Raw genomic sequence first — 26,453 nt, forward strand, 5'->3', positions numbered from 1 at the left:
TATCCAACCTACTAGTGGCTAGGGTTATTATATATCAGTGCACACTCATTCAGCTAAGGTTAGCAAGTTGGCACACAGTGTCTACGGTGCGGGTGCAGGCGGGGCCCAAGGATCGAGGGGAGTCTTACTCGCTCGCTTGCGGGAAGCTCATTCCCGTGAAGGAAGTCGACAGGGTTTCGGTGTACATCTCGCAGCCAGTACCCTGCAGGTAATCGTTCTGCCAAGCTTGAGTGTCGGGGGACTGCAATCAACCAATAGGATACGCTAAAGCTCGTGCTATGTTAGTCATAGCGACCTTCACAGGGCTACGATGCCTTCGCCAACACTCCTCGTCACTCGCCTTCTATATTAGAGATCTAGTCAAATTAGTATATCATATCCCTATATTAATGCTTGTCTGTTGTTCAGGTGTTGTCAGCTATTATTCAGTGCAGTACGTACCTCTGATAATGAATTAAAAAAAACCACTGATATTCAAAATCACAGACGGTAAGCTCGCAAACAAAATGTACAAAAACACTAAAATGATAAGCTATGCGTTTCGTAGTCGGTTAGTAACGATTGTCCTGTAATCACGGTATGAAATGCTCAAACACTTTAAGTATAAAAAAAGTTTGGTGTGTGACGTTGTCTTGTGTCACGTTAACGCAAGCATCTCGTTCGCTGCCCACTTACTCTGCGGCCTGTTTGAACGGCATCCCGATAAACGTTGGACTTAGTGTCTCGGTGTACATCTCCATGCCGGTACCTCGCATGTAGTCATTAGTCCATATAGCCATCTCTTGGGACTGTGGAAATGCCGCATAGTAACGTTAGAACCTGGTCGTACCTTCAGAGAGCGACAGTGAGCGTTATCCAGTCGACGGTGGAGTGGGGTCGGTCTCTGAAAGTACCGTCGGTGCATAGTTCAGAAACAAAAGAAGCGTAGTTAAAAGGAAGGCTGACCGTCTTGAAACTCCTCATGGCGAACAGGTTGGCCATCATGGTGGAGAAGCCAGGGGCCAAGCAGCTCTGTGCGATGAAGCCGAGTTTCAGCTCCGCCAAGCAGATCACGTCGTCACCTTGCTTCCAATCCCACGACGGAATGTTCAAGAGGTAAGCCTGACCGAGAACAGGAGAAATGGTTAAAAATGTGAAGAGTTAAAAAAGTGCAAACTGAATCTCTATTATTGTCTACGTGAAATTCACCTTATTATGGTATTGCATCAGCTGAATGATGACTCTTATGTCATCGGAGTAGTTCTTGATCGATATAACCCTCATGATGTTCGCGGCATCTTCTGCATCCGGATCTTGGCAGTATTTGTTGGCTAGCACCAGACACGCATCTGCTTCATGTACCTATACATTTTCGTAATGAAGATTCTGGTTTTTCTGGCGTGGATATTGGCGGCTGGATATAGACTGGCCAGGATTTTTTGCACAATGGTTATTACAAAGATTTGTGTAAAGGACGGTGCTATGCGTCAGTATATAGCTCCATCCCTTACTTTAATAGCTTATCAAATACCACATAGAGATTAGAGTAAATGTTTAAAAATAGCAGGCTGTTCTTATCGATTCTGGCCAGTCTTAGTTCTGTCATAAGTAAGTCACGCGGTAATGTTTCGGTTTCAGGCTTTTACTCAAAAATAAGACTCAATTTTACAACCAAAAGATTATTCATCGACTAAAACAATAGTTTACTGGGGATTTTAAACGTGAAAAGCAATTGAAAACATTTATTAGGGTTGCAACACTTACCAAACAAACGTGAACACACATATTTATAGGAAAGTTAACATCAAATCTTAATAGGAAAGACTAAAAGACATAATTGAATCTAAATAATTGACTGAGAATACTTTTCTATCAAAGCGAAGTTTTACAAAAGCGTGAAATCAGCGCATGCGTAATTCAGCAGACAACATACAAATGAATACCACCACAATTTGCAGTAGACCTCATCTTTGTTAAGGTCGTTTTTAATATTAGTTACGCTTTTCTGTCTCATCTTTGTTAGGATTTGTAGTATTCATTTCACAAGAAGCAGGTGGGGTAAAAGTTGAAGAAAACTACCATGCAGATAAGCGCTATCATTCCATAAGCCATGCCAACTTACCCAATAATATATCGACAATCGATAACTGTACTCGATACTACGTATAAAAATGTAAATTTTGAAATGGAAACCCTTTCTTCGGCAGCCATTAATGCCAATATTGCCAACGGATCGTACAGAAAATCGATATCGAATAGCCAAACGGGCTGGGCCAGCATTGCAACAACACCCAATTAGACACATGGTGGGCGGTCGGGCGGGGCAGAGCAGCTGTGGCGGGCCGCGCCGCGCCGCCGCCGCCGGACAACACTCAGTAGCACAGGCAACACAGGGCAGCGCTCAGCACGACAGAAGGGTGCCGAGCGCGCTCGGACAACGCGAGCGATAGGTTAGTCAACGAGCATCGCTCTACGTCTAGACAATATCTTTACATGTCAAACCGAAACCACCCACGCCCACCTCATTATTCATGTGTTTGCATTGCTACTTACTTTCACCCTTTGTAGGTCGATTGGATTCATAATGGTGCCTTGAAAGAATTCCACAGTGGTAAAGTGTCTCTTGAACAGGCCTTCGAGCTCCAGGTCGGGCGGTTTCCTGTCATAAGCGCTCAGTTAACAAAACTGGCCATGGTTACCGGATAGTCCGCCGCCTGGCGTGGCCTTACCATGCAACTCTATGTATCAAAATACGCAGTCGTGGGGTGGTGCGGGGTCGCCTGCGCGGCTCCGAGGCGACCTCGCAACACCGTGAGAAGCAATGATTGCATCAAATAATCACAAGATAAAGTTAGTGATAAATACCTACTGTGACTATGAAACAGCGTCTTTACAGAAGAAAAGATCTGTTTTTATGCACATATAAATAAATAAAAAAAGTACTGATTCACGTAGACGCGTCAATGATAAGTACGGCCGTGCGTTAAACTAATGCCTGCACTATTGTTGTACTCTAACCTTGACTCGTTCAAGGTCGACGGCATTCATCATTGTACCCTGAAAAAACTCGACGGTGGTGTAGTGACGCTTGAGGAGACCTTCCAGCTCAAGGTCGGGCTCTTTTCTGAAAGCGTCGTTGGACCACACATGACACACCACGTCATCGACATTGCCACAACACATCAACGTCACGCACTCGTTCACAGTACATATATAATAATGCCAGTCCTATACAATTGGCTCTATTTACTAAATTGGTCATATCGATAATATATTTGCCAATGTTTTTCATAATGACCTGTTACTACGAATTTATTTACATCTATCAAAGACATAGGTACACATCACCGCTACTTGTTCGGTGTATGTTTTTGAACGTTGCTTATTAGTGCTTAGTATTTTATTGAAGTAATTTAAGATTTAATAAAGGATATTCCCCTGTACGAAAAGAATAGAGGAAATATTGAGTCAAACTTTAAATATCGTAAGTAAAACAGCACATAATAGTCACAATGCAATAATCATATCAAAAAACATCTGTCAGTTATAATAGCTACATGAACAACTTGTTGAAGTTGATGACCATTCAACAAGTTGTCAGCAGAAACTTAATTTGCGAAATACATATGACAAGGGAGTGAAGTTTTCTGACTATTTTCCCTTCTAATAAGTTAAAATAAGTGCCAATACATTTTGTATAGCAAATTTGCTGGTGATTCATTTAACCTAACTAAACCTATAAGAATTCCGGCAGTAATCCTACATGTTTTTACGTAGAAATTCCTGAGGTACTAAACTTATATTTAAAATTATGCCTGGAAAATATTTGAAACATACCTGTGTAAAAAAACAACTTCGACATCCACATCCTCTCGGTCTTCGTGTAGGAAGTCTTTTAAAAAATGGCTCACTGATTCGTAAGTTATGTGTCCACATACAACTATATGTCTGAAAACATTAACAGTTATTATAATACCACGTAACCAATCTCCACTCAAGGTGCATCTACAAAATTAATTTGCATTTTGAAAAACAAAGAAAGAAGCCTCAGAAGCGAATTCTCAGAAAAATTAAAAGCTTTTCAAGTTGTATTTTTTTTTGGATTTGCAAAATTGAAATTTATGTACAATCAAAAGCTTAGTGTCTTTGAAAGTTAAATTTTACAGTGGCTTGAATTATTAAGTAAGCAAATTTTAAAAGCTCATCTTATAAGTAGAGGAAAAGACAGAAGTAACAGCAATTTGAAGTTTTATTTAACACCTGGGACCAAATGGAAGTAAGTGATAATAAAAATCGGAACAAATAGGTCTCAACAGGGTTAAACAAAACGATAAGTGATAGAAGCGTGAAGAAAATGCTACAACAATGTCGACAACGTCTTCATTTTGCGGCCAATTCGGTAAAACACGAGCGACAACAATTCTCTTACAATTTTTCAAATCAATTTAAATTTATTTAAAACAAAGACGTTGTTCTAAAAAAATAACCTCCATAATTTACTATACGTTTCGTTCATTTGTTTGTGGATCCTCGGAAAATCGGCAAATTCGAATTATGAATTATTTCTTCAATCAACACAAAAACGTTTTTACTATGTTTAAATTTGGCCACAAACAAATAAACTTTTATCTAGAAAGCTCAGTTTCGTTCAGGATTTGTGTAACTATCTACCACACTAAAAATAATAAGTAAAAAAAAAACAATGAGACGACGACTATGGGTGGGGTCAATGGGGTCGCTTGCAGGACAGGACATATACTAAGACATTGCCATGTCTGTTGGGGAAACAACATTAATAAGGTATACAGCATACATTGCGGGGAATAACAAAGAATACGTCTGTGTTGTCATGATTTGGGACAAGGTTTAAAGTTTTATCTAGACACAGTAAAGAAAAGAGAAAGTAAAAGTTCAAGTAGTTTTTTTGAGTCATATACCGTCGCAGTAACACCTAATGTTGGTATTAACTCTAGACTTAACAGTACATTTGGAACATCGCCCATTTTCAGGATTGGTGAAAAATTACTAATTATTACTTTTGAATAGGTTCGACGCATGCTATGAGGGTTTTTCCTGCTAAAGCATAATAAGAAAAGGAAGTCGTGACCAAATAAAATTAATAGTTGGGTAATAGGTAGGCAAGTTTAAGCCAATTGGAGTGCTTTATTACTACTTTAAGTTTTGGCTGTGTCGTGTGATAAGTTCACTACGCTTTAGAAGGTAAAATATTAGCTAAAAATATCTAAGCCAATCTAAGGTAAGCCGAGAGTTCTGAAATCTGTAAGTTCCGATCAATACCAACATTAGGTGTGACATCAAAAATAAATATTCTATGTTTATCCAAAATGCTCAATCTACAATTTTCAAAAAAAAGTTTTGCTGTGTTTAAATAAAATTGTGTAAATAATATAAAAAGGAAGTAAAGCTTGCGTCTCAGTACAGTTTATGTATTTGGGATACTTGTATTCACGTGGGCAAGATTTGTACGGTAGTTATCTGTATCATTATGTACGTTCAATATGTAATGTTTTGAATCGAGAGTCGCAAATCTTAATAAGTTCACATCGACACTGTTGGTGACCACTTCGTTTGTTGTAAGGTGACAGTCGACAGTCCGTATAATGATGGAGGTTAATGTTGTTAAACAAATAAAAACAAGGTCCAAATCAGAAAAACTCATAATATAGTAGGTAGTAGTCAAACAGGAAAGTTAAACAAAACGATGCAACAGCTCTACTTACGTCCATGCATTTCTAGTATTCATCTAAGGTGTGGCAAAGGAACTGATTTCATTTTTATTCATAAAAACAATTAAATCTTTCTACCTTGTATCTTTAATACGATCCCATAAACATTGCAAACAGTTTTTAAAATCAATTCAAAAATTTTATAAAATGATTCGTGTTTCGTTGCTAGGATGATGTCGATCATGTTAAATGATATGTTCATAAAATCTAAACTAATTTTGCGTTAAAAATGTCCTCAATGCACACAGCCTTGCCACGCTCTATGAATATATTTACGTAAATACATTACACTAAAATAACCGAGGGGGTCGACTCAAAATTACATAACAGATCATAAAACATTAAAGAGGGTCAACATTAAGAGTACAAGTACAATAACAATAAGTAGACGTGCAGGCAGGGATACAGTCGGAGCGGAGACGGAGTGGAGGAGCGGAGCGGGCGGGAGGGGCAGGGCGCGAGCGGACGGCGCTGGGGCACGCTAGTGCCGGTAGCGGGGTGGGGAGGGGAGGTGGTCGAACGCCGCATCAACAGCGCCCCCCGGGGGCCGGGCTGGCCGCAGCCGCGAGCCGCGCCCACAGAAAGGAGCTGTCGACGCCTCGCTTCGCATCGCACACCAGAACTCCAACAACGCACTACGGTACGATACCACTCAACATTTAACTCTTCATAACTAAGCTTTACGGTAACATTCCTTTACTTTACGTACGTTTACTAACAGAACATAATCATGATACCTATAATGACGAGCGATAACACTAGCCACTATCTGCTGTTCACTATTCAACTGAACTCAAATCAATTCAAAGGTAATTTACAATCAATATATCGACTCATAAAAACAAAGACAACTCGCGGGACTTGCGTCCCGCCAAGATAAGTGAGAACACAGAAGCGTGCTAAGAGAGGAAAAGGAAGAATAGATGTCACAACACGGAACACATTCAACGGAACGGAGTGAAGACAGCGGCTCACCTGCGTCCCCGCTCATTCTTGAGGGTGCCGCCATACTTGGGTCTAGTGCCGATTAAGTCAATTATCTCTGGGATACAACTGGCAAATATCGCCTAAACGCCGACAGACAAAACAAGACGTTCACATTGATTCGACCGGCGAGCGGGAGGCGAGCCGCCGGCGCTGCTGGTGGCCGGGCGGCCGGACACCGCGAGCGTGAGCGGCGGCGACTCGCCCCCGACAGCCCCCCTCTGCGGCGAGCGCGGGGCGGCGGAGCGGGCGCGCGGGCGCGGGCGGCGGCGCGGCGCGGCACTGGCTGTGTGTCGCGGGACTGTGGCGAGTGCCGGAGCTAGCGCTACAGCGTGGCGACAGGCATCGTGTGCAAGCGAACAAACCAAACACTACTTCATCGACAGCATTACAAAACTTTACATCGGCTCTCTCCAGATCTAGTCTCGTTAGAAAGGATTAAAAAGCTCAACGGTATCTCGAGTAAAATTTACGAAAAAAGGCATGTAGTAGTGCGTCGGTCGACCGCGCGCCTGTCTCTCTAGTTCGGGGAGAGGGGCGCGGCCGCCGGGAGCTAACTCTTCGAGCATGCGCCACGGCACCGAGAGACCGATTCTAGTGAAGGATTAATAAATTTCATTAGCAAACTCCGCATTCAATCAACCAAGATCGAAACCGTGAGAGGTAGGAAGGCAGGAAGCCGCGTGGAGCGGGGGCGTGAGAGCAGGGTACCTGCGGCGGACGTCCTTGTTGTACCGGCCGCCGTATTTGTTCCGCTGCGCCGCCAGCTCCGTGATCTCGGGGATCCAGCTGGCGAACACAGCCTACGATACACAGCAAACACCGTAAGGTGAGTGGCCGCGCCCCCCCGGCCCGCCCCCGCGCGCCCGCCCCGCCCCGCCCGGCCCGCGTACCCTCGCGCTCGCACAAGGCTGTGTGGCTTGAGTGTCGTCTGTCTGCGTGGTGGCTGTGGCTGTGGTGTGGGTGTGCGGGACTTGGGTGCCGTGCCGAGCTACGCTAGCGGCGGGAGCCGTGACCGGCGCAAGCCGTGACGGGACTCGTGACCGGGTGCATGCAAAGCCTAAGGATACATACGCTAACTAATCGATGAACAGAACTTAAAAAGAAATCGGTTCGACCGGTACCTAAACTAAAAACGGTGGGCATTCGATATAGACGCTTGGTAGAGCGCGAGCACGGGCCGGCCGAGTCGGCGGGCTGCGTGGCCAAGATCGCCCCGGCGCTACACCAAAGGTAGCACAGGGGCGACGATCCGCCCGCTTCCCGCCGACGGACCCGCGCGTGAACACGAGTAGATAACACAATACATCTGACGGCACTGAGCAAGCTTTCTTATACGTGATGATTTATTTCACTTTATCTTCGAGAGCTCGGGCGATTCATGCCGAGCGCAGCGCGCGAGCTCGCTTTTGCACCGCGTGATGAATCGCCTTCACTTTCGACGATCACTTTATTTATTATCAAACGGATACCTTTTTCCATGTTCACGCTTCAGCTCGCCACTGTACTTGGACCTACTTCCTACCAGCTCTATAATTTCGGGAATGCTACTAGCGAACATTGCCTGCAACAGACCACGGTGTCGATCGAACATGGAGTCCGGGCGCACGCGGACACCATCGAGTGGTGCACGACAATGTCCACCTCGAGTTCGGTATATACTCTCTAAGATGACGCTGAGTCGTAAAGTGTAGCCGGTAGCGGAGCGAAATAAAAATAAAAGGAAGTAGTGTGTGTCTACCGGTGATGTGAGCAACTGAACACAGCCAGGCGTGGTGCGGCATGCATCGCGAGGTGGGAGGGGTGGGACGCGGCACCGGGCTCGCCGGGTGGGCGCCGGGCGCCTGCGCAGCGCACGCACTCGCGACTCGCGCGACACTATCTCGTCTCGGACCAGTCCCCATACACTCCAATAGTCTAAGCGCGGCGAGACAGATCTTCCGGCAGCATATTCGCGGTGAGTATCACGTAACAAAGCAAAAGAAAAACAAACAAAATACACCCATGCAGCCGCTCCAAATAAAGCGTATTAAGTGTTCGGCGATAGTCGAAGATGCTCCTTCGAAGCCGGGAAGTTAGAAGATGGCACATCAAGGGCGAAGAGGCGACCGCCCGGGCGGGGCGCCGCTCGGCGTCTCCCGAGCCTCATAGTTAACTGTCATGCTATCTACACATGGTGCACTAGTCAGGCTTACAATCATTCAACGAGCTGTGCGATAAACCACTTGTCTAGCAAGTCCCATGTGAACTATCGAGTATACTTTACACTGCAAATGTTTGTTGTATTTCCTTTTGCTTTGTTATTTATTTAGCTTTATGCAAGGAACTGCAAGCGTGGCGTATCGACTAAATAGCCGTAAGTAAAAGCTACTTGAAATTGAATTAAATTGAAAATTAACGGGAAAATTAGATAATATCATCTTACTCATTAAAAAGGATTAAACTCATTAAAACATATTAGAGACTTGCCTCTCCTTGCAAAGATAATTCCATAATAATAGACTTTAAATTTAGTTTCTTTAAATATTATTTCATTAGAGATATAGAATAAGTAGATAGAATAATTGAAAGTGAAACTTACCAAGCCAACGAGGAGAAAAAAAACCAAAAACGTTCTTCCAAGTACTGTGTGACAGAAGACGTCACCGTAACCTACGGTGGACATGGTCACTATGAGGAAGTACACACATGTCCAGTATGAGAGCTTCTGCGCGTTCTCAAACTCTAATGGATCTCCGGAGTTCTCCAGCTGAAATGTTACAATTGCATAAGTCAGACTTTTTCAATTAAACTTTTCCCAAAGTGTGTAACACGTTCATGTAACCAGTCTTGCTGGACCGTTCGAAATTAAAAAGAAACCCCATCGTAATTAAATACTTATTTAACGAAAAAAACTCATTTTTTTGTGACATGTAAATAACCAAGAAGAACGTTAACATAATGAAATGTTTATTAAATCCTTCCAAAAAATTACTTCTAGAAGTGACGTTCTTTATTGAAACAATAATCTAATAGTTGCGGAGATGGTAAAATCTCGAAACAAATTTCAGATTTCCAAATCTGTTCATGATTCACTTGCTTCTAAAGTAAAGAGCTTGTTGCTTGTAAGAGTAAAACATATCAATACACAAATACTTACCAAATGAATAATGCCGGCAGCGGTCAGCCACACTGATATAAATATAGAAACTAATTGCGCCAACCGAATTGAGCTCGATGTTTTTAATATATTGAGGTATTGCAAAATGTCAGGCACGGTCATTAAGCGTAGAGCTCTGAGAAATCTCAGCCCTGGAACAGAAAACATGCAGTGTTTAGTGTATTGACAGGGATTTATAGCGACTCCGTTTTATTTTATTTTGGAATTATTTATTAGTATCGCAAGATTTTTCTAGAATAACGTTGGTTTCATGTTATGTCCAGTTCTTCGAAGTGAAGAAGAACGTTTTACTGCCGAATTAAAAAAGAAGGAGGTTATCAATTCAACTTTGGATCCGATGCACCAATTTTGTTATTTTTTATTTAACGTGAAAAAGTTTTCATTTTACATAATAATTCATGCAATTCATTCAACATTTCGCGCAATAATCAAAAGAAGGCTCTAGTTTTTTTTTGTTAAAAATTGATGTAAAATGCACATCGTTACATTAAAAAAATACTAAGTACTATGAAGTTGACGTACACAATGCTCACAAAACTTTAAAGAGCCAGAAAAAAGGCTTATGGATCATGTTATTAGATTGACTCAAGCTTCATATCATGAAAGTTGTATCAGCACTCGTTACTGCTTGCCAGCTCTACTTCATTCCAGTTGACAGCTGTTTTATTGAATTTCAGCATTCGACGCTTGAAAAATTTCCTTTCAGATAAAATTTTGAAATAAGTTTAAATATTAAAAAGGTAACTTACCTATCCACGTTCTATCCAGGTATATTGATACAAAGGATGGGGGTATCGTGAAATAATCTACAAATGAATACATCTCGAGCATGAACCATAGTTTGTCACTAGCTGCTATAAACTGAAACAGAAATAAGATCACGTTATACATTGTAAACATGAACACCATCACCACATAAATATATATCCACAAAAAATCTAACGACAAGCATCTCTCCTAAACGTACGTGCTTATGGAGACACATATTGTACATGCAGAAACATCGATACAGAAAATAAATACTGTAGCTGATACAAACATTAAATTTGTACTGACAAAAAAAACCAAGCGCTTAGCTAGGTACTGTACCAATTTAGCCGTCATGGTTTTACATGAATTACACAGGAATATATCATGGAGAATGGTGCCATTGAGACGTGGTCCTGTGCCTTGGCTATCGGAGCAGCGGCGTGATGGTAGAGCTCTCTGCGGTCGAAGCGTGCCGCTCACTGGCTGTAGCCTGCTATGCAATATCTGCCTATCTTCCACAAATCTAATCAAGGCACAACAAACCTTATTTATACGAGTAGGTATATTTTCAATATAATCAAGTCTTGTTATTTATTATTTACACAAATCGGTTTTGTTTACCGTAAATTAAACTGTCTTGATTTTTCAACCTTACATCGTAATATACAACGTGTCCCAAAATTCAACGATAAGCCGGCGCCAAAAGGTAGACCTGCTCATGAGTACATAAGGAAAAATAATAAAAAAAATATAACTAGTTTTTTTTTTAGTTACAAGAAAAATTCAGAATTCCTTTGAAATTTTACACCCATCATGATATTTTGAGCGACCACGATGACAATTTCTCAAATATGCTTAAGATTTTTTTTTTATCTTATACCTAAATAGTGCTATTATACACCACAACTCTTAAAAACACCAAATTGCCCGCAGTTTTTACACAAAAAACGTTCAAAATCATTTTTTTCCCTAAAATTATGAAATATTTTTACTCTTAGTGTACTTTGACTCATGGTCTTGTAAAAAAAAAGTATGGACACCACTACGGCAAGTTGTTTTTAAAATTGGCGCAACTAATCAAGATTCTAAAAAGGTATAATACTCCAAAATAACTGGCCACAAAAAAAAAATATGTCTACCATTTGTAAACAATACCCAAATTTCTCAATTGTTCTTATTCGTAGAAATCACTTTTACTTTTTGTACAAAATTAGCCAGATGTTGCAAATTCCTAGAATTTTATGGAATGTACGATAACATTCAAAATTTAGAGAGAGAGAGAGAGATAGCGAGATGTGTAAGGTAGAGAGGGATAGATAGGTATATTGTTGTATGACAATAATTCAAGTAGAGAGATCATGTTCTCAGCAAGTCAGTACGCTCTGCTCCTCCGTATTGCTTGCGCATATCCGTATTCAATTGACGTAGCTCTCGTACTAACGACTTTTGGCTTTACATTTTGGACTGAATTTAAGTGATCTGTGAACTGAACTGACCTGGCATTATTTTGGACTGTGACATTGTTTTGTGATTTGGACTTTTGCCGTATTTTGGGCTGTTACGCGTTATCATGCCGCTACCATACACGTCGGTAGAATACGCTAACATGCACCTCATTTATGGCGAATGTCGGTGTAATGCTAACGCTGCGAGCAGACTGTATCGAGAAAGGTACCCGAACGCTCAAAGATATCCTGATTATCGAGTATTTATTAATGTGCATCAAGCGTTTTCGGAGGGTCGTTTGCCTTCAGCTAGAAGAAACGCTGGAAGACCTAGATCGGAATGTGATGAAGAAGTTCTCAATGAAATAAACATTGATTCAACTACCTCAGTACGTGCCATAGAAGCAACTACGGGAATCCCAAAAAGTACAGCACATCGAATTTTAAAACGTCACCGATTGCACCCTTATCATTACAGACGTGTGCAAACATTGCTACCTCGGGACTATCCACTGCGAATCGCATTTTGTCGTGTGATGCTTCAAAAGCACCGGGATGACCCTCAGTTCCTGGGAAAAATATTATGGTCGGATGAATCAACCTGCAAGAAAGATGGTTATTTAAATCTTCACAACCTACACAGCTGGAGCAATGAGAATCCACATGTGATGAGACAAGAGAAATCCCAATATCAATTTAAGGTTAATTTATGGACGGGAATATTAAATGGAAAAGTGATTGGGCCTTTTGAATTACAAGGAAACTTGGATGGGGACAGTTATTTGAACTTTCTACAAAATAATTTGCCAGAATTACTAGAAGACGTCCCCTTAAGTGACCTTCAAAATATGTGGTTTCAAAATGATGGTCGCCCAGCTCATTACGCTAGTCCTGTGAGACAATACCTAGACCAAGAGTTCCCGGGGCGTTGGATCGGGCGACTTGGTCCTATCTTATGGCCACCCCGATCACCCGACCTAAACCCCCTGGACTTTTTTTATTGGGGTTGTCTCAAAGACAGGGTCTACGCGAAACCGATTGCGACATTAGATGAGCTTCGGCATGAAATAACTCAGACTGCGGCACATATCAATGCAAGAAGATATGCAAGAAAGATAAAAAGGTCCTTTTTAAGGCGATGTCGTGCCTGTATTAACGCCGGAGGAAAACAGTTTGAACATTTACTGTAATGTTAATTATTTAATAAATTAATTACAAAAATAGTTTCCATTGTTTTATTCATTTTTGGAACATTATAATATTTATTACTAACAACATGAACAATTAATGAATTTGGGTATTGTTTACAAATGGTAGACATATTTTTTTTTTGTGGCCAGTTATTTTGGAGTATTATACCTTTTTAGAATCTTGATTAGTTGCGCCAATTTTAAAAACAACTTGCCATAGTGGTGTCCATACTTTTTTTTTACAAGACCATGAGTCAAAGTACACTAAGAGTAAAAATATTTCATAATTTTAGGGAAAAAAATGATTTTGAACGTTTTTTGTGTAAAAACTGCGGGCAATTTGGTGTTTTTAAGAGTTGTGGTGTATAATAGCACTATTTAGATATAAGATAAAAAAAAAATCTTAAGCATATTTGAGAAATTGTCATCGTGGTCGTTCAAAATATCATGATGGGTGTAAAATTTCAAAGGAATTCTAAATTTTCCTTGTAACTAAAAAAAAAAACTAGCTATATTTTTTTTATTATTTTTCCTTATGTACTCATGAGCAGGTCTACCTTTTGGCGCCGGCTTATCGTTGAATTTTGGGACACGTTGTATAAGAGCTCAAAATTCGTACTAGACACCTAAACTGGGATTGGAAAAGTCTGGTTTATCTCAAACCAAAGAATGCTTATATCTCGCAACTTTCGAAATACTTTTTCAGTACTGAAGAAAGTATGTTCGTAGGAAACCACTGTCCACTGTATTGAAATTAATAGCCGTGTACAATATATGGGCACCATTTAAAAATTGGTGAACAATAGGATGCTTTATAAAACCTAACGCACTTGTGTTTGATAAAAGGAAGCATGTTCAAAGCTAAGAGACTTTACAAAAGGCATCATTACGGACGATTATAGCAGCGTCTAAGAAAAAGACATTTATGTGACTGTACAGTTCAACGCTAAAGCGGCAAAAAGGCCCTTTGCATCGGAGCACTAAGGATGAAATGCGGTCCGGATAGTGTAGAGAGGAAACCCTCTCAGAACCACTAACGCTACGTTGCTTATAAGACAATTAAGGAAGCTTTTATGTCAGTTCTCAAAGAACCGCATCTGCTATTAGGCTATCGTATTCGGGGTAAGACTAAACCCTTCTTTTACCTACCGAAGTCTCATTGCGAATGAATTTGCTAAATGAGATGACATCTGAAGATATGAACAACGGAACAACTTACTCGTATAAAAAAGTAGACCATAAAAAATATGTTAAAGGCAAGGTCGATTTGCTGAGTAATATTGTCGCTCCATTTCTGGCATCGCTCAACCTCTTCACTGAAATCAAACATAGTATATATACCACATATAAGAATTCTAAAACGACAACAATTATGAACAGGTTCACGTTAAGCCATTTCTCTAAATATATTCAGCTGACAAATAAACAAAAGCTACATTTAGTACTATATTCAGCAAACAGTTTCGACCACATTTATTATGAGTATTGACTCACGTATTCCTTGAATTCAGCATTATCAAGATTAGTTAGTTAATTAATATGTTAGCGATGCATTGTATTCAAAAAGTATTTGGAATGTTTATTACCTGGACGCGTCAATGAAGTAGATGATGAGCGATGCTATACTTAGGATAAACACCAACACTACCTGGAAAGACAGAAAACAGAGATTTTAGTCAAAGTCAGGTCGTTCAGCAGGCGGTTACGAAATTTTAATAAAGAAGCAAAATTATTATCAGCAAAACAAACAATAAAAGGGATCTGAGATTAATCTCCTGGCGCTTTTATTAGCCATAAAAATCTAATTAACTTGTAATCTTAAAAATGTTTCCCCAAAATGTGTGTTCAAAAAGGTTTAATATTCAAAACTTTTTTTGGTTGGTCTATTTAATAAACCTGTCCAATATCTAGCTAGTGTTTCGATGGATAGAAATCAATTTTCGTTATGAAAGACTTTGATGGATGACCCATTAGCAAAATATAGTCCTATCGGTTACAAATATGTTACACTTTTGATTGATTGGCTTTCAGCTATTGTTTTATCTATTTGACATTTAAAATGTAGATATATTGCCTATTATATTTCTGAATACATATTTAATTTAGATAAATAACATTCAGCCACAGAACAAATGTTCGTGATCATGAAGTTATCACAAAGCATTTGTCCCAGGTGGTAATCAAAACCACGGCTTCCAAGTATAGCAGTTAGGGCCACAAAACACTAAGCCAACAGAATAAGGAACCTTCTGTTTCTACTTCATACTTTTGCTTACATAATTATGATACGTGTCGCTATAGACTCTTTTTGCGACATCATCGGTACCTGCTTCAACTGGCCATTATGAGCAATATCCCTGAAACCGAAGAATAAAAAGATGGCCGCAGAAGAAGTCATGGTTAAGGAACATCACGGGATAGACCGGTATAGCTAGCGTAGAAGAACTGTTCCACCGAGCTACTGATAAAGAAGACGGCAAGCTCATCGTTAACCTTCTTGTAATTGAGTAAATAAAATTGTAGCTACTTTGACAGGAAATCAACAGTATGTTAACAGACTTTTTGCCTCCGATCGTTTCCTACAAAGATGACCAGACATAAAATGGCCACTACCAAATTAAGTATGCAATAAAATAAACCATTTCTCATAAATATTCCAGTGGACCAATTGTGCAATAAAAATTACTTTCCGTTCCTTTTAGTACTACGATTAATAGCTGCCTATCGACCTTAAATAGCCATAAAATGCTCAATAAAGTAAATTAGTATTCTCAAGGTTAGGACTTCCTACCCCGAAAACAAAATTATATATTATTAGTTGTATCCCACGTTTTTACCCCCGGTTTATCGGTCAAAGTAAAAACAACCTTTGGTTTAAACTATTCACCTTTTTAACCCACTCCTAAAAGAAGAGGTTTTGTCAAGTCGACCGTTGTTATTAACCCCTGCGTGTGATTAATGTGCTTATGTTAATCTAAGCTATCCGACACCTTTATACAAAATGTTATCATAATTGATTTAGCCGTTCATGTGTCGAGAGGACACACAGGATTTTGCCTTAAAAATATTAATATTATGATGAGTTGATGCCTCTTCGTTAATATTCGTCTTATGACACAAAGTTGCATGAATCAGCTGTAAAAGGTATCACCGCCGCTTGGAGAATACCTATTAGCGGTATAATTCCTAGTATTTGATTTAGTGGGAGCGATGGGTTCATCGCAATGACCTCACTAAATTGTATGATGATATCATCAGTTGCGTATTGATTAGAATGTTCATGTTAAATGGTTTTGTGATAAATAGTCAAACTAGACAAATTATAGACTATATTTTACTTTCGTAAGTAAATGTTTAGTATCCCTGCATTTTAGTTAAGGATCTTTAACAATCAAACAAAGATTTTTAATGATAAAACACACAAAACGAAATTAAAATATAGTATCCATGCAATTTAATAAATGTTCTTGTTATATAAATAACTTGGCAAAGCAGATGGAAATTGATGTAAATTAGATGCTTCCTTACGTTCGTCCGTTGAACACAGAAGTATATTGATTCAATCATTTTATGATGATCCGAATAACAGTTTAGGGCTGGGTATAAGCTATGATTCAACAAAAGAACGTGGAAATTAAAGATGCAGTGTCCATTTATGCTGATATTACAGTGATATATAGTTTGTAACTTTTTAACTTTTTATGTGGTAATCTAAGGAACTAATTATGTAAATTTTTAAAAATCTTTTGTCACCCGAAAGCCAAATAATTTGTGAGATTCGTATCAGACTATCTTCCTATCTACTATTACGGCGGTGCGCTGCAGGTTTACTATAACCATTTGAGTTCCGAAATACACCTTATTTTGGAAAATGTGTTTATAATACGGTGTTAATCCTTACATCGCTGACTAAATCGCAGCAAACAATAGCTAGTTAATCAGAAATAAAAGTCAGTTTACAATACATTTTCTTTTACCTACACCACAATATACCTAAGAAAATCTTGGATGCATACATCTTTGTGCTACTATATTTTTCATGCCGAGTAATGAGGTTCCTCATACTCTAAGAGCAAAAACCGTGACAGGAGAGTACGTGACATGGGTGCTAGTAACTCCATCCTCGACATAAATCATCTGATATTAGCATAGGTATGACCGACATATTGTTTTTCCGTCGTTAAACCGAGAATATCGGTCGTTGTTTTTACCCTGCTGCAAAAGGGTAATGTTTGGTTATAATTTTCTAACACTGAAGTATTTTGCTTAATTCAGAGTAAAATACTCTACGGTTATATTTGCGATTGGCTTGTGGGTATATTTTTAATTTCCAAAAAAAAATTTGTCCCTGATTGCGTTACTCCGTAGACGAATTTCTTCGTTTAAACAAGAAGTGTATTTTGAATTTTATTTCAAATGCGTACGTGACGGTTGAACATACATAAATATTCAACGAAACGTCTAACTCAACTCCCAACATTTAAAGTAAAAGAACAAGTAAAAAAAGTTTGTAGAACAGAGTAACTCAAAAAGAACGGAACCCTTTTCTGTCCCTTTTACTTTTTGTAAGGAAAGTTTAAAAAGCGATAAAATGGTCTTCTTAAATAATTTCCGCCATTGCATCAAAGCTCGAAGTATTAGAGGCCAACTTTCAAATTGAACTTGTCACTTAAGTGTTCTGACTTGGCAACTTGCCGATAACTTGGCACTTGGAGAAACTACCGCTTGTGGGGTACACAACCTCATAAAAGGTTTTCAAATTGATTTTTATCGGGAAATATTAACTTTAAGAGCGACGAACTTTGAGGAGAATCAACATGTAAAATGTACGCTCTTTCTATTTGAAGTTTATTTCTGAATTCACATTAGTGATTTAAATTTGGCCCAGGTAAGAATCATGTATCGCTAATTAGCAAAGAATTCTCTTTATTCCATTATCCTTGAACCTTTGTTGTTTTTAAATAAAAAATTATTATTATTATTTCCTTTATTTCATTAAAATACATATAAATTACATTTTTAAATATATATAAAAAACAACATACATTTAAAAATATAAAAAATAGTGTCCAACCGGCAACGGGTACAGGGCCCAAGCTGCCGGTGGTCAGGGCTCCAGAGAGAGGAACCTCCTCACGATGCGCGCCGTGTCCAGAAGTACCGCTTTCTGAATCAAACCCTTGACCCAGACGCCCAACGAGAGCCTCCGAAGATGTTGATCGAGGCTCTTGGCTATTAAGCCATTGGCACTTACGACTATCGGGACAATGATTGCCGAGTCCACCTCCCACAAGTCGACAACCTCGTGAGCTAAATCCAAATATTTCAATTGTTTTTCTTTTTCTGCTTTCACGAGGTTCTCGTCATGGGGGATAGTGATATCAACTTTATTATTATTATTATTATCTCGTCATTGGTAACATTAAATCTGTTAAATGATGACATACCTAAAGTACCCGTCACGAGAAGCTATAAATTATGTAAACAAACATCTTTTACTAAGTAAACATTTTATACTGCGAGATAATAATAAATTGACCATATTCAATCGACATGAAATATAGACGGGTTATATGAAAGTAACAACCTATTTAATTTAGTCGGATCATATTTTAACGACGCAAAGCGCTATCGTTTGTGTTTCTTGGTACCGGAACGCGTCCGTCGCAGGGATTGTGAACTATCGGGACGCCATTTTGAAATAAACGCATCATTCGAGTTTCGAATGCGTACGAGTTTGTTTCATTGCTTTGCATATATCGCGGATCTGGTTGTTATATATGATATACAAAATTGGCTTGTAAGTAAGAATATTTCTTACGACGACAATGAAATTAAGACTGAATTACTGCTAAAAGTAAAAAATGTTAAAGACAATTTTAAAACTTATGTAGTGGACGAGCTTGCAAAAAAATATAAGGTGGAAGTATTGAGACTCCCGCCATATCATTGTGAGCTTAATCCAATTGAGCTAATTTGGGCCAACGTAAAAGGATATGTTGCTCGCAAAAATACAAATTTTAAATTTGACGAGGTAAAACAATTATTACAAGAGGGACTGCAGCAGATTACTTCGGAAAATTGGAAGCGTTGTGTGGAGCATGTTATCAAGGAAGAAGATAATTTTTATTCCAAAATCGATGAGATGATTGATAAAACTGTAGACAGCTTCGTGATACATGTCACTGATTCTGACACAGAAATGGAAACATCTGAATCTGACGAATAATTATTCTTAAATAATATTTATGTTAATTAATATTTGTTACTTAATAATTTATTAAATCTTAAACAAATTCATTTTTTTTGTTGGTCCAAATGTTGTGAACTCCTGAACACTTGTTTACAAAATTTATAGCTTCTCATGACGGTTACTTTACATAATAATATTTCCAAATCCCATGTAGCACTTTCGTGCTTATAAAGTTTATTTATCGTTTCAGTAAATAGCAATTAATTTTTCTTTAACGATATGCCTGGCTCGGCAACTGGACATAAAACGTTTTTCACTACCAAACTTACGGTCAAGGTCTGTCATGAAAAATACGTCATTACATGAAAGGATATATTTTCATATTATGGAACAGATAGTTATTCGTGCAAACAGCGTAAGTCCGTTTATTAACTGCGGAGGAATTTCATAAAGCCTCATTTAAGATTCTTATTTTTCCAAATTACACAAAGTATCTAATATAGAACCCAATTATCCGGGATATAAGGAAATGTGACGAGTTATATCTGTTATTAGATTAGAATAGGCCGAGGGTGCACGCAGCAAGGCTAATCCATTTAGTGGTCGATATCCAATTACGGATACGGTGGCGCACGAAGCAAGGTTACCGCCTTGACTTGAGAAACTTATTGAGATTTACTCCTCTTTAATGTATTTTCGTCGGCTGGCGTCAGGTAGGCCCATGGCGAAATCGCTGTGGCAGCAAATCAATCGATTTGTAGGCCTTAACCGTTCTTGTCACTGAATTGCTTCGTAAGGGAAATTTATCCTTTGCATTTTAACACCTTTTTGCCTAAGGATCTGTTCAGAGCGAAAAAGTAGTTCCTGATTAGAATTTCAAATAGGGACTTATTTAATCATTCATCATCTTTTTTTTTTGCATATTTTTTAGGATACCATTATTTGAATCCACACCGGTTCACATACATACGTTTAAAAATTGCCAAATTTGTCAAGCCATTAGTTTCACAAAAAAAATGTCTGATTTTTACCCGTCGTGCAAGTTGACAAGTAAGTATATCATATACCTTCAAGTACACTGTTATAAAAAATACTAATTAAACATAATTAAGAAAAGAGTCACGATCGTAAATTATATTAAAGTAACAATAATAGGCTTTAGTTTTTCCGTAATAAAGAGAAAATTTATGATATACATTGTGGTGAACAAAAAGGCTAATTTATTACTGGCTTATTAAAAGGTTGTTGATCCAAGCTACCGTACCATGCTACTATGATGTTTATGAGTTACTTTGAAAGAGTAATAAAATATTTGCGAACTGTTACATTACGCAGTTTTACATTAGCACAAAACTTGAATACTAAAAAATCATGTGCTTTCAGGAGTAGTTAATTTTCATATTGTACATTTCGAATAAAGTCAATTGTTTCGGAAAACAATGACGAAATCCTCATAATTATTTTAAAATACAATGTTTTAGAATTATCCAAAGCACATACTCATTTCTCATTACAACCATTAAATCATTCGAATGAGCAAAACCATTATATGAATGATTACCGCGAATATAATATATGAAACAAGCGAACCGCGTTCCACATCGGAATACGTTTTTTTCAGCCCAATGAAAATACTTCCTTTATCTCAGAGTCTAATGGAAATTTCAACCCGTGTTCGTCCAAAGGAGCTTAGAAAATACAGGAGTGAACCACCCGGGCGGAAACTTGAATGCTTAGCGTAACGTTATTTTGTTTCTTCAGATATTTTCTTTAAAAGTAAAAAAGTACTTATTTCGGAGTAAGCAAGCTGAACACAAGAATTTTCTTTTTTAAAATTTTTGGTGTTATTACACAATGGTCGTTGGCTAATAATGGGAGCACCTTCGTTGGGATTTAAATCGGTCTATGGGAGGATGAATGCACCAAAAATTTTAAAGCAGAAGAATTTGGATGCGAGTTTAGTTTGAAACCTCAACGTGGAACAAGATTTGGATTTAATTCTCCAAATCTTGTTCCACGTTGTGGTTTCAAACTACAGCTGGGGACAGCAGGACAGCTTTTTTTTGGACAACATAATAGCACGCTAAGCACGCTACCAGAAGTAAGTCCAATACAAATGTGCCAAAAACTAAGAATCAATCGTAAGCGAGTGCGATGAAGCTTCTAGTAAGTTTTGGCTCAGTAGAGCAGTTTTATAATAAAATCCATTTTACCCTGCAATCTACCCACTTCATAACCCGTACATGTTTAGGGTGAAAGTTCTTGCAAAATACAGAAAAAAGGAAACTGTACTTTACGGAGGTTCTTTATCCATCCCCTTTGACATCACGGATGCAAAAATTGCCTATTTTGCTCTCACAAATACGAAGAAAAGGACACACTTGAGAATTAATGAATTTTGATAAGAAAAAATATGAAAGGTCGGGGAAAACTGGTCTGGAATCGTAATAAAAAGATAATAACTGGATTTGGGCAGCAGTTTTAGCTTTAAGCAGACTATTTTGCATAGTCAGTAAGAACCCTTAAATATTGTTTGCGGTTCATAATAAAAATTCCTGCTTACTAAACATTTATTCATTTCTGGCGTTTAGTTTTAGAGCGGAAAAAAGAAAAGTATGAATGTAACGCAAATTCTTTTTCCTATATTAGATTAGTCAATCAAAAGATTAACTAAAATCAACTAAAGGTCATTGTCTACCAACAGAGTTCACCGTAAATGCGTGGGACGAACGGAGGCATACGGAAGTACATATAAAACAAATTAAAGACATAAAACCGACTTTGGAGCACGTACTTGGCACTTAGTTATACCAACGCCATAACACACGATGTCTATAACATATCTTAGACGCAGACGTTATTACGGACGGAAAAAGCAGTAAAACAACCGCGAACTTTGATAGTATAGAAATATTTATGTGTAAAGTTCCCGTTCGCGTTCGCAATTAACTGTGGAGTTCAACTTTCGTAATGTCGTCATGGCACGCCAACAACTTTGTCAAATTAAACTCCCGAAAAAAATGGAAGCATTTTTTTCTGCACTTTGCATCTGTTTTGGCTAAAACAGGCCTGTATTAAATTTAACGTCCATAGTTGAATGTTTATTGGTATTTTAACTGTCAATACGGTTACATGCCATTTTCACACTTGATGCATCATTAATTTGAAGTAAAATCAATAAGTTATGCGTGGTGTATTAAAGACCGCTCAGTTCTATTATTTTCAGTGGGTATTAATGACAGTTACTCCATCTTGGATTTAACAGGATTAACGTTTCTCATTGGCCTATATAAAGTCGCCGCTGACATTTCACTTAAACGAGTTCCTGGTCTCAAAGATATCTTCAAGGATATCACTAAAGTTATAAAATGTCAAGTGAGAACGGTCCGATAAAGCAGAACCTAGATATTTGTCACAAGAAACTTTGTCGACTATTGTCAGATCGGATGGGACGATATGACGACCTCCTTTCCTGACAACTGACCTTTTTTTGCGGACTGCCCCTTACCACGAGATTTTCCAACGACTTGGTTGGCGTTGTGGAAGCGAGGCAGTACTCTATACTGCACATCGAACCCCTCGAAACTTGACAGAATGAAACATGTTTTGACATCTCACGGTACAAGTACAGACATCTGCAGGGAACTTTTAAATTATATCGTGAGCTTTTAGGTACTTATACGTGTTAAAGGGTAGCGGTTTGAATAGGATGAACGGTTATCCCTACATAATTCGTTCTTAGAATTTTGAATTGAACTGTAATAAGTTTCGTGAATCGTGTTTACAATATGAAAAACGAGCAGTTTAGATTTTAGGACAACAGTTATTTGATGAGTAATAGAAATATAGTCGATAAGTACTTTATTTATATAAAGATTCATGCCTGAAAACATGTTTTCAGGCACCAGATGAAGTACGTGTTATGAGCGGTTTTCAGTACTATAACCGCACCAGTTTTTATTGCCAACGTAAACATCCTTTCTTCATTTAAAATGAAATAATTGTATAGTATAAAATGTGTATGCCTACATAATATTATATAAACCCTTTTTAGTTATATCTACGAGTATTCTAAATTTGCTTCGCATATTTTTTTGATAATTTAAATAGATTAAACCAATTTCCACATAATTCACTAACCATTTTATTATTTCTGTGACGAATCTTTGACTGATAAATCCTTTAAAAATCTAATTAATTTATTCGACTTATTAAATTTTTGGTATCTTTCACCGAAAAGATGAAATTGACGATTATTTGTCCATCAGTTTTGTGACAAATCATTGAATATCTTATTTGAAATGAAGATTAGCATTTAATTTCGTCGTTTTGATTTAAACCCATCAATAATCGGATTTTCTCGGTGCCAACGCTTTGATGAACTTATAATTGAGTAGGTATAACTAAACGATGTGTCTTGTGTTACATGATATTAACGAGCTGTGTATTTTGATGATGTTTGTTTTGGATTTGGGTATATTAAAGTCGTAATCATTCTTAAAATACTATTCATTACAATAGTTCGTGGAAATACGTTTTTACATCAGCATTTTTTTTTCTTTATTCCCTAGAACACATTTGTTTGGCAAAACAGCTTTTCCTCGGACAGCTAGTACTTCTATATTAAAATCAATTTTGAATAATTAGAATTCGGAACAAAATTATTGCAAAAAATTTTACTGTTTAATCGGTGTGTCAGTCTTACAAAAATATAAATTACTCATAGAAAACTTTCAAAAGATGTTCACGGTCTAGTGCGAATATGTCCGAAATATCTAGCCATGACTAATGACAATTCACGTTGAAGAACAATCCCACTCTCAACGCCCAGATCAATACATGCACTAAAACATTGACGTATTGCCCATTAACGTCTAAATGGCGCCCCGCTATAAAAGTGTCAGAGAATTCTTACGTATTAAAAATCCACTCGAGCGCAGCCGGCTCAGAAATACGGGCGGCAATGAAACGTGGACTGGCATCGAAGACCATAAATCAGGGCACGGCAATTTAACGAGGTGTCGCCTGGCCTTGTTTCGGCCTGCCATCTCGATTGTAAAATCGGAAATGATCAAATCCATATCGAACTAGAAGAATAAAAAAAACTTCTTAAATTGATTTGATTAGGTTTCAGGGTAAAAGGAATATAAGTATAGTAGATACGTCGTCGTGTGGTTATCGGCGTATCTTCATATACCTACATTTTTAGATGAATAATTAGCCATAGATTTAGGCGTAAAAGAGTAATAGACTGTGGTTGAAGTTCCCTTTACCCATTAATCAGATTAGTATGAATTTGAAGTTATCAATACGGAGGCATATTTTATTTGGGAATTCGTCGTGAGTACTCATAACAACTGTTCGATGATTCTGAATACCATTGGCCCTTATCTTCCCAGTATTTATTCGATCATAATTAACTATTATGCTAATGGGCTTAGAAGAACGTTAAACTTTTATCCAAACCTGGAGTGAAGTGGATATTAAGAGGGCCTATCTAGTGAGGATGATGTAACTAATTTTACAATCTGTATGTTACATTTCTGCCTTTCTCTTCAGTTGGTCAAATGGACTTCTTCGAGGTCTAGGTCGTCCTGTTTCTCTTCGAACGCCTATCTGTAATTCCATTATATAAAGAAAAGGCAGAAGTAACAACATACAGACATACATATAAGGAAGTAAGATTTCAAAGCATCGAAAAAGCTGGCAAATGCTACACGGACCAAACAGACAACATTTTAGTTTCAGTTCATTCCGAACGTAGCGTTTGACAAGTGGATCTACTTTTTAGTTGACTTTAGTAATACTACTTATCTCTTTTAATGATTTTAACACTTTACCGTCTTATCATAAATACAAAGGCTTTGCAAACCAAGTATCCACATAGTATTCATAAAATAGTTCATTGTTTCTCCAGAATGAACAAGAACATTAATATTTATTATCCATATGCTTATGTTAATTACCTGTTAAATGTCCTCCGATAGTTTCGGATATGTTAACGTCCGCACTATGATTAGTGGGCTGTTTAATTACCGTGAGTTATGCGAGGCTTAGGATAATGGCTCTTGGGATCAGGAACCGTGGAGGCTGACTTGCGAACGACCTTATTGAAAGTGATAGATGACTGATATGATATGATACCCTGAGGAACATGAAGGCTAGGTCTAGGGTTCCCATTTTTTTTCGGACATCGGCGCAATTACTTGTATAGCTTTTTAGTCAAGACAGCCCTACCCTAGCTGTGATGGTCGGGTGTGGTAGTAGGTAGTCGAAAAGTACTTACAATAATAGCAGTAAAATAAACTATTGACACAAGAATAAAAACAACTCTACAAGTGCTGAAAATTGTGATGACTTATCAGTTATACGAAAACTGATAATTTTCAGATAAAGACAAGAGGATGGATTTTGGGCGTGACCTTTAATTTCTACAGCCACCATGTCGTTTCGGATCACAGTTTGGAAACCCCTGGGTATATACTAAGGTTTGTGCGCCAAACTTTGATTAATTAAAGCTCTCGTTAAATACCTTCGAATTAATCGTACGTTTCCGACTGTTTTCCGTGTTGTTTGAGAAGTGTTCATAACAAGCAATGAAAATTCGATAACGTGCTCAAGCTAACCTATTTGTTTCCAACTATTGAAATAGCAACGCAAATATCGTAGTAATAAGTAAGAAAAGAGACAAACAAAATATTAGCTATAATTTCGAGTATTAATATTGCTGTAAAAATAGATTTACAACCGTCAGTCCACTATTAAGTCATACAGGAACATTATACGGTCAGGTTTTATAACGTTTTCACAAGCAATTAAACAAAACGCACACTTTCGTTTTATGACGCTAAACTCGGCAATCCGGGATACCGAATGAGCAAAAATACAGGTCAAATGTAACCCCGGTCATGAGTGTAATGGGTACCGTTAAATTATTAATGACTGTATTTTTGCAAGCTTTGTTTTTCTGGTTTTTCCACACACAGGGTGGATGAGATTTAATCG

General features: G+C 38.1%; 1 protein-coding gene across 18 annotated transcripts in view; it reads right to left on the reverse strand.

The window, feature by feature from the left end:
- LOC113500419 (calcium-activated potassium channel slowpoke) overlaps positions 1 to 26,453 on the reverse strand; it is a 61,587-nt gene that overhangs the window by 11,302 nt on the left and 23,832 nt on the right. For 9 of the 18 annotated variants that reach the window (XM_026881202.1, XM_026881197.1, XM_026881194.1 and 6 more), the window contains exons 2-12: positions 14,842 to 14,903; positions 14,475 to 14,571; positions 10,620 to 10,731; positions 9,850 to 10,001; positions 9,292 to 9,459; positions 8,183 to 8,274; positions 3,817 to 3,927; positions 2,533 to 2,638; positions 1,189 to 1,341; positions 946 to 1,101; positions 129 to 241 (exon numbers count right to left, since the gene is read on the reverse strand). In XM_026881202.1, the coding sequence (XP_026737003.1) occupies positions 129 to 241; positions 946 to 1,101; positions 1,189 to 1,341; positions 2,533 to 2,638; positions 3,817 to 3,927; positions 8,183 to 8,274; positions 9,292 to 9,459; positions 9,850 to 10,001; positions 10,620 to 10,731; positions 14,475 to 14,571; positions 14,842 to 14,903 (1,322 nt within the window). Of the gene's footprint in view, positions 1 to 128; positions 242 to 675; positions 789 to 945; positions 1,102 to 1,188; positions 1,342 to 2,532; positions 2,639 to 3,816; positions 3,928 to 6,701; positions 6,794 to 7,421; positions 7,514 to 8,182; positions 8,275 to 9,291; positions 9,460 to 9,849; positions 10,002 to 10,619; positions 10,732 to 14,474; positions 14,572 to 14,841; positions 14,904 to 26,453 lie in introns of all 18 variants that reach the window. The other 9 variants (XM_026881203.1, XM_026881198.1, XM_026881196.1 and 6 more) reach the window with 5 other exon arrangements.

This window comes from Trichoplusia ni, chromosome 14 (assembly GCF_003590095.1).
Source record: "Trichoplusia ni isolate ovarian cell line Hi5 chromosome 14, tn1, whole genome shotgun sequence".
NCBI classification, from domain to species: domain Eukaryota; kingdom Metazoa; phylum Arthropoda; class Insecta; order Lepidoptera; family Noctuidae; genus Trichoplusia; species Trichoplusia ni.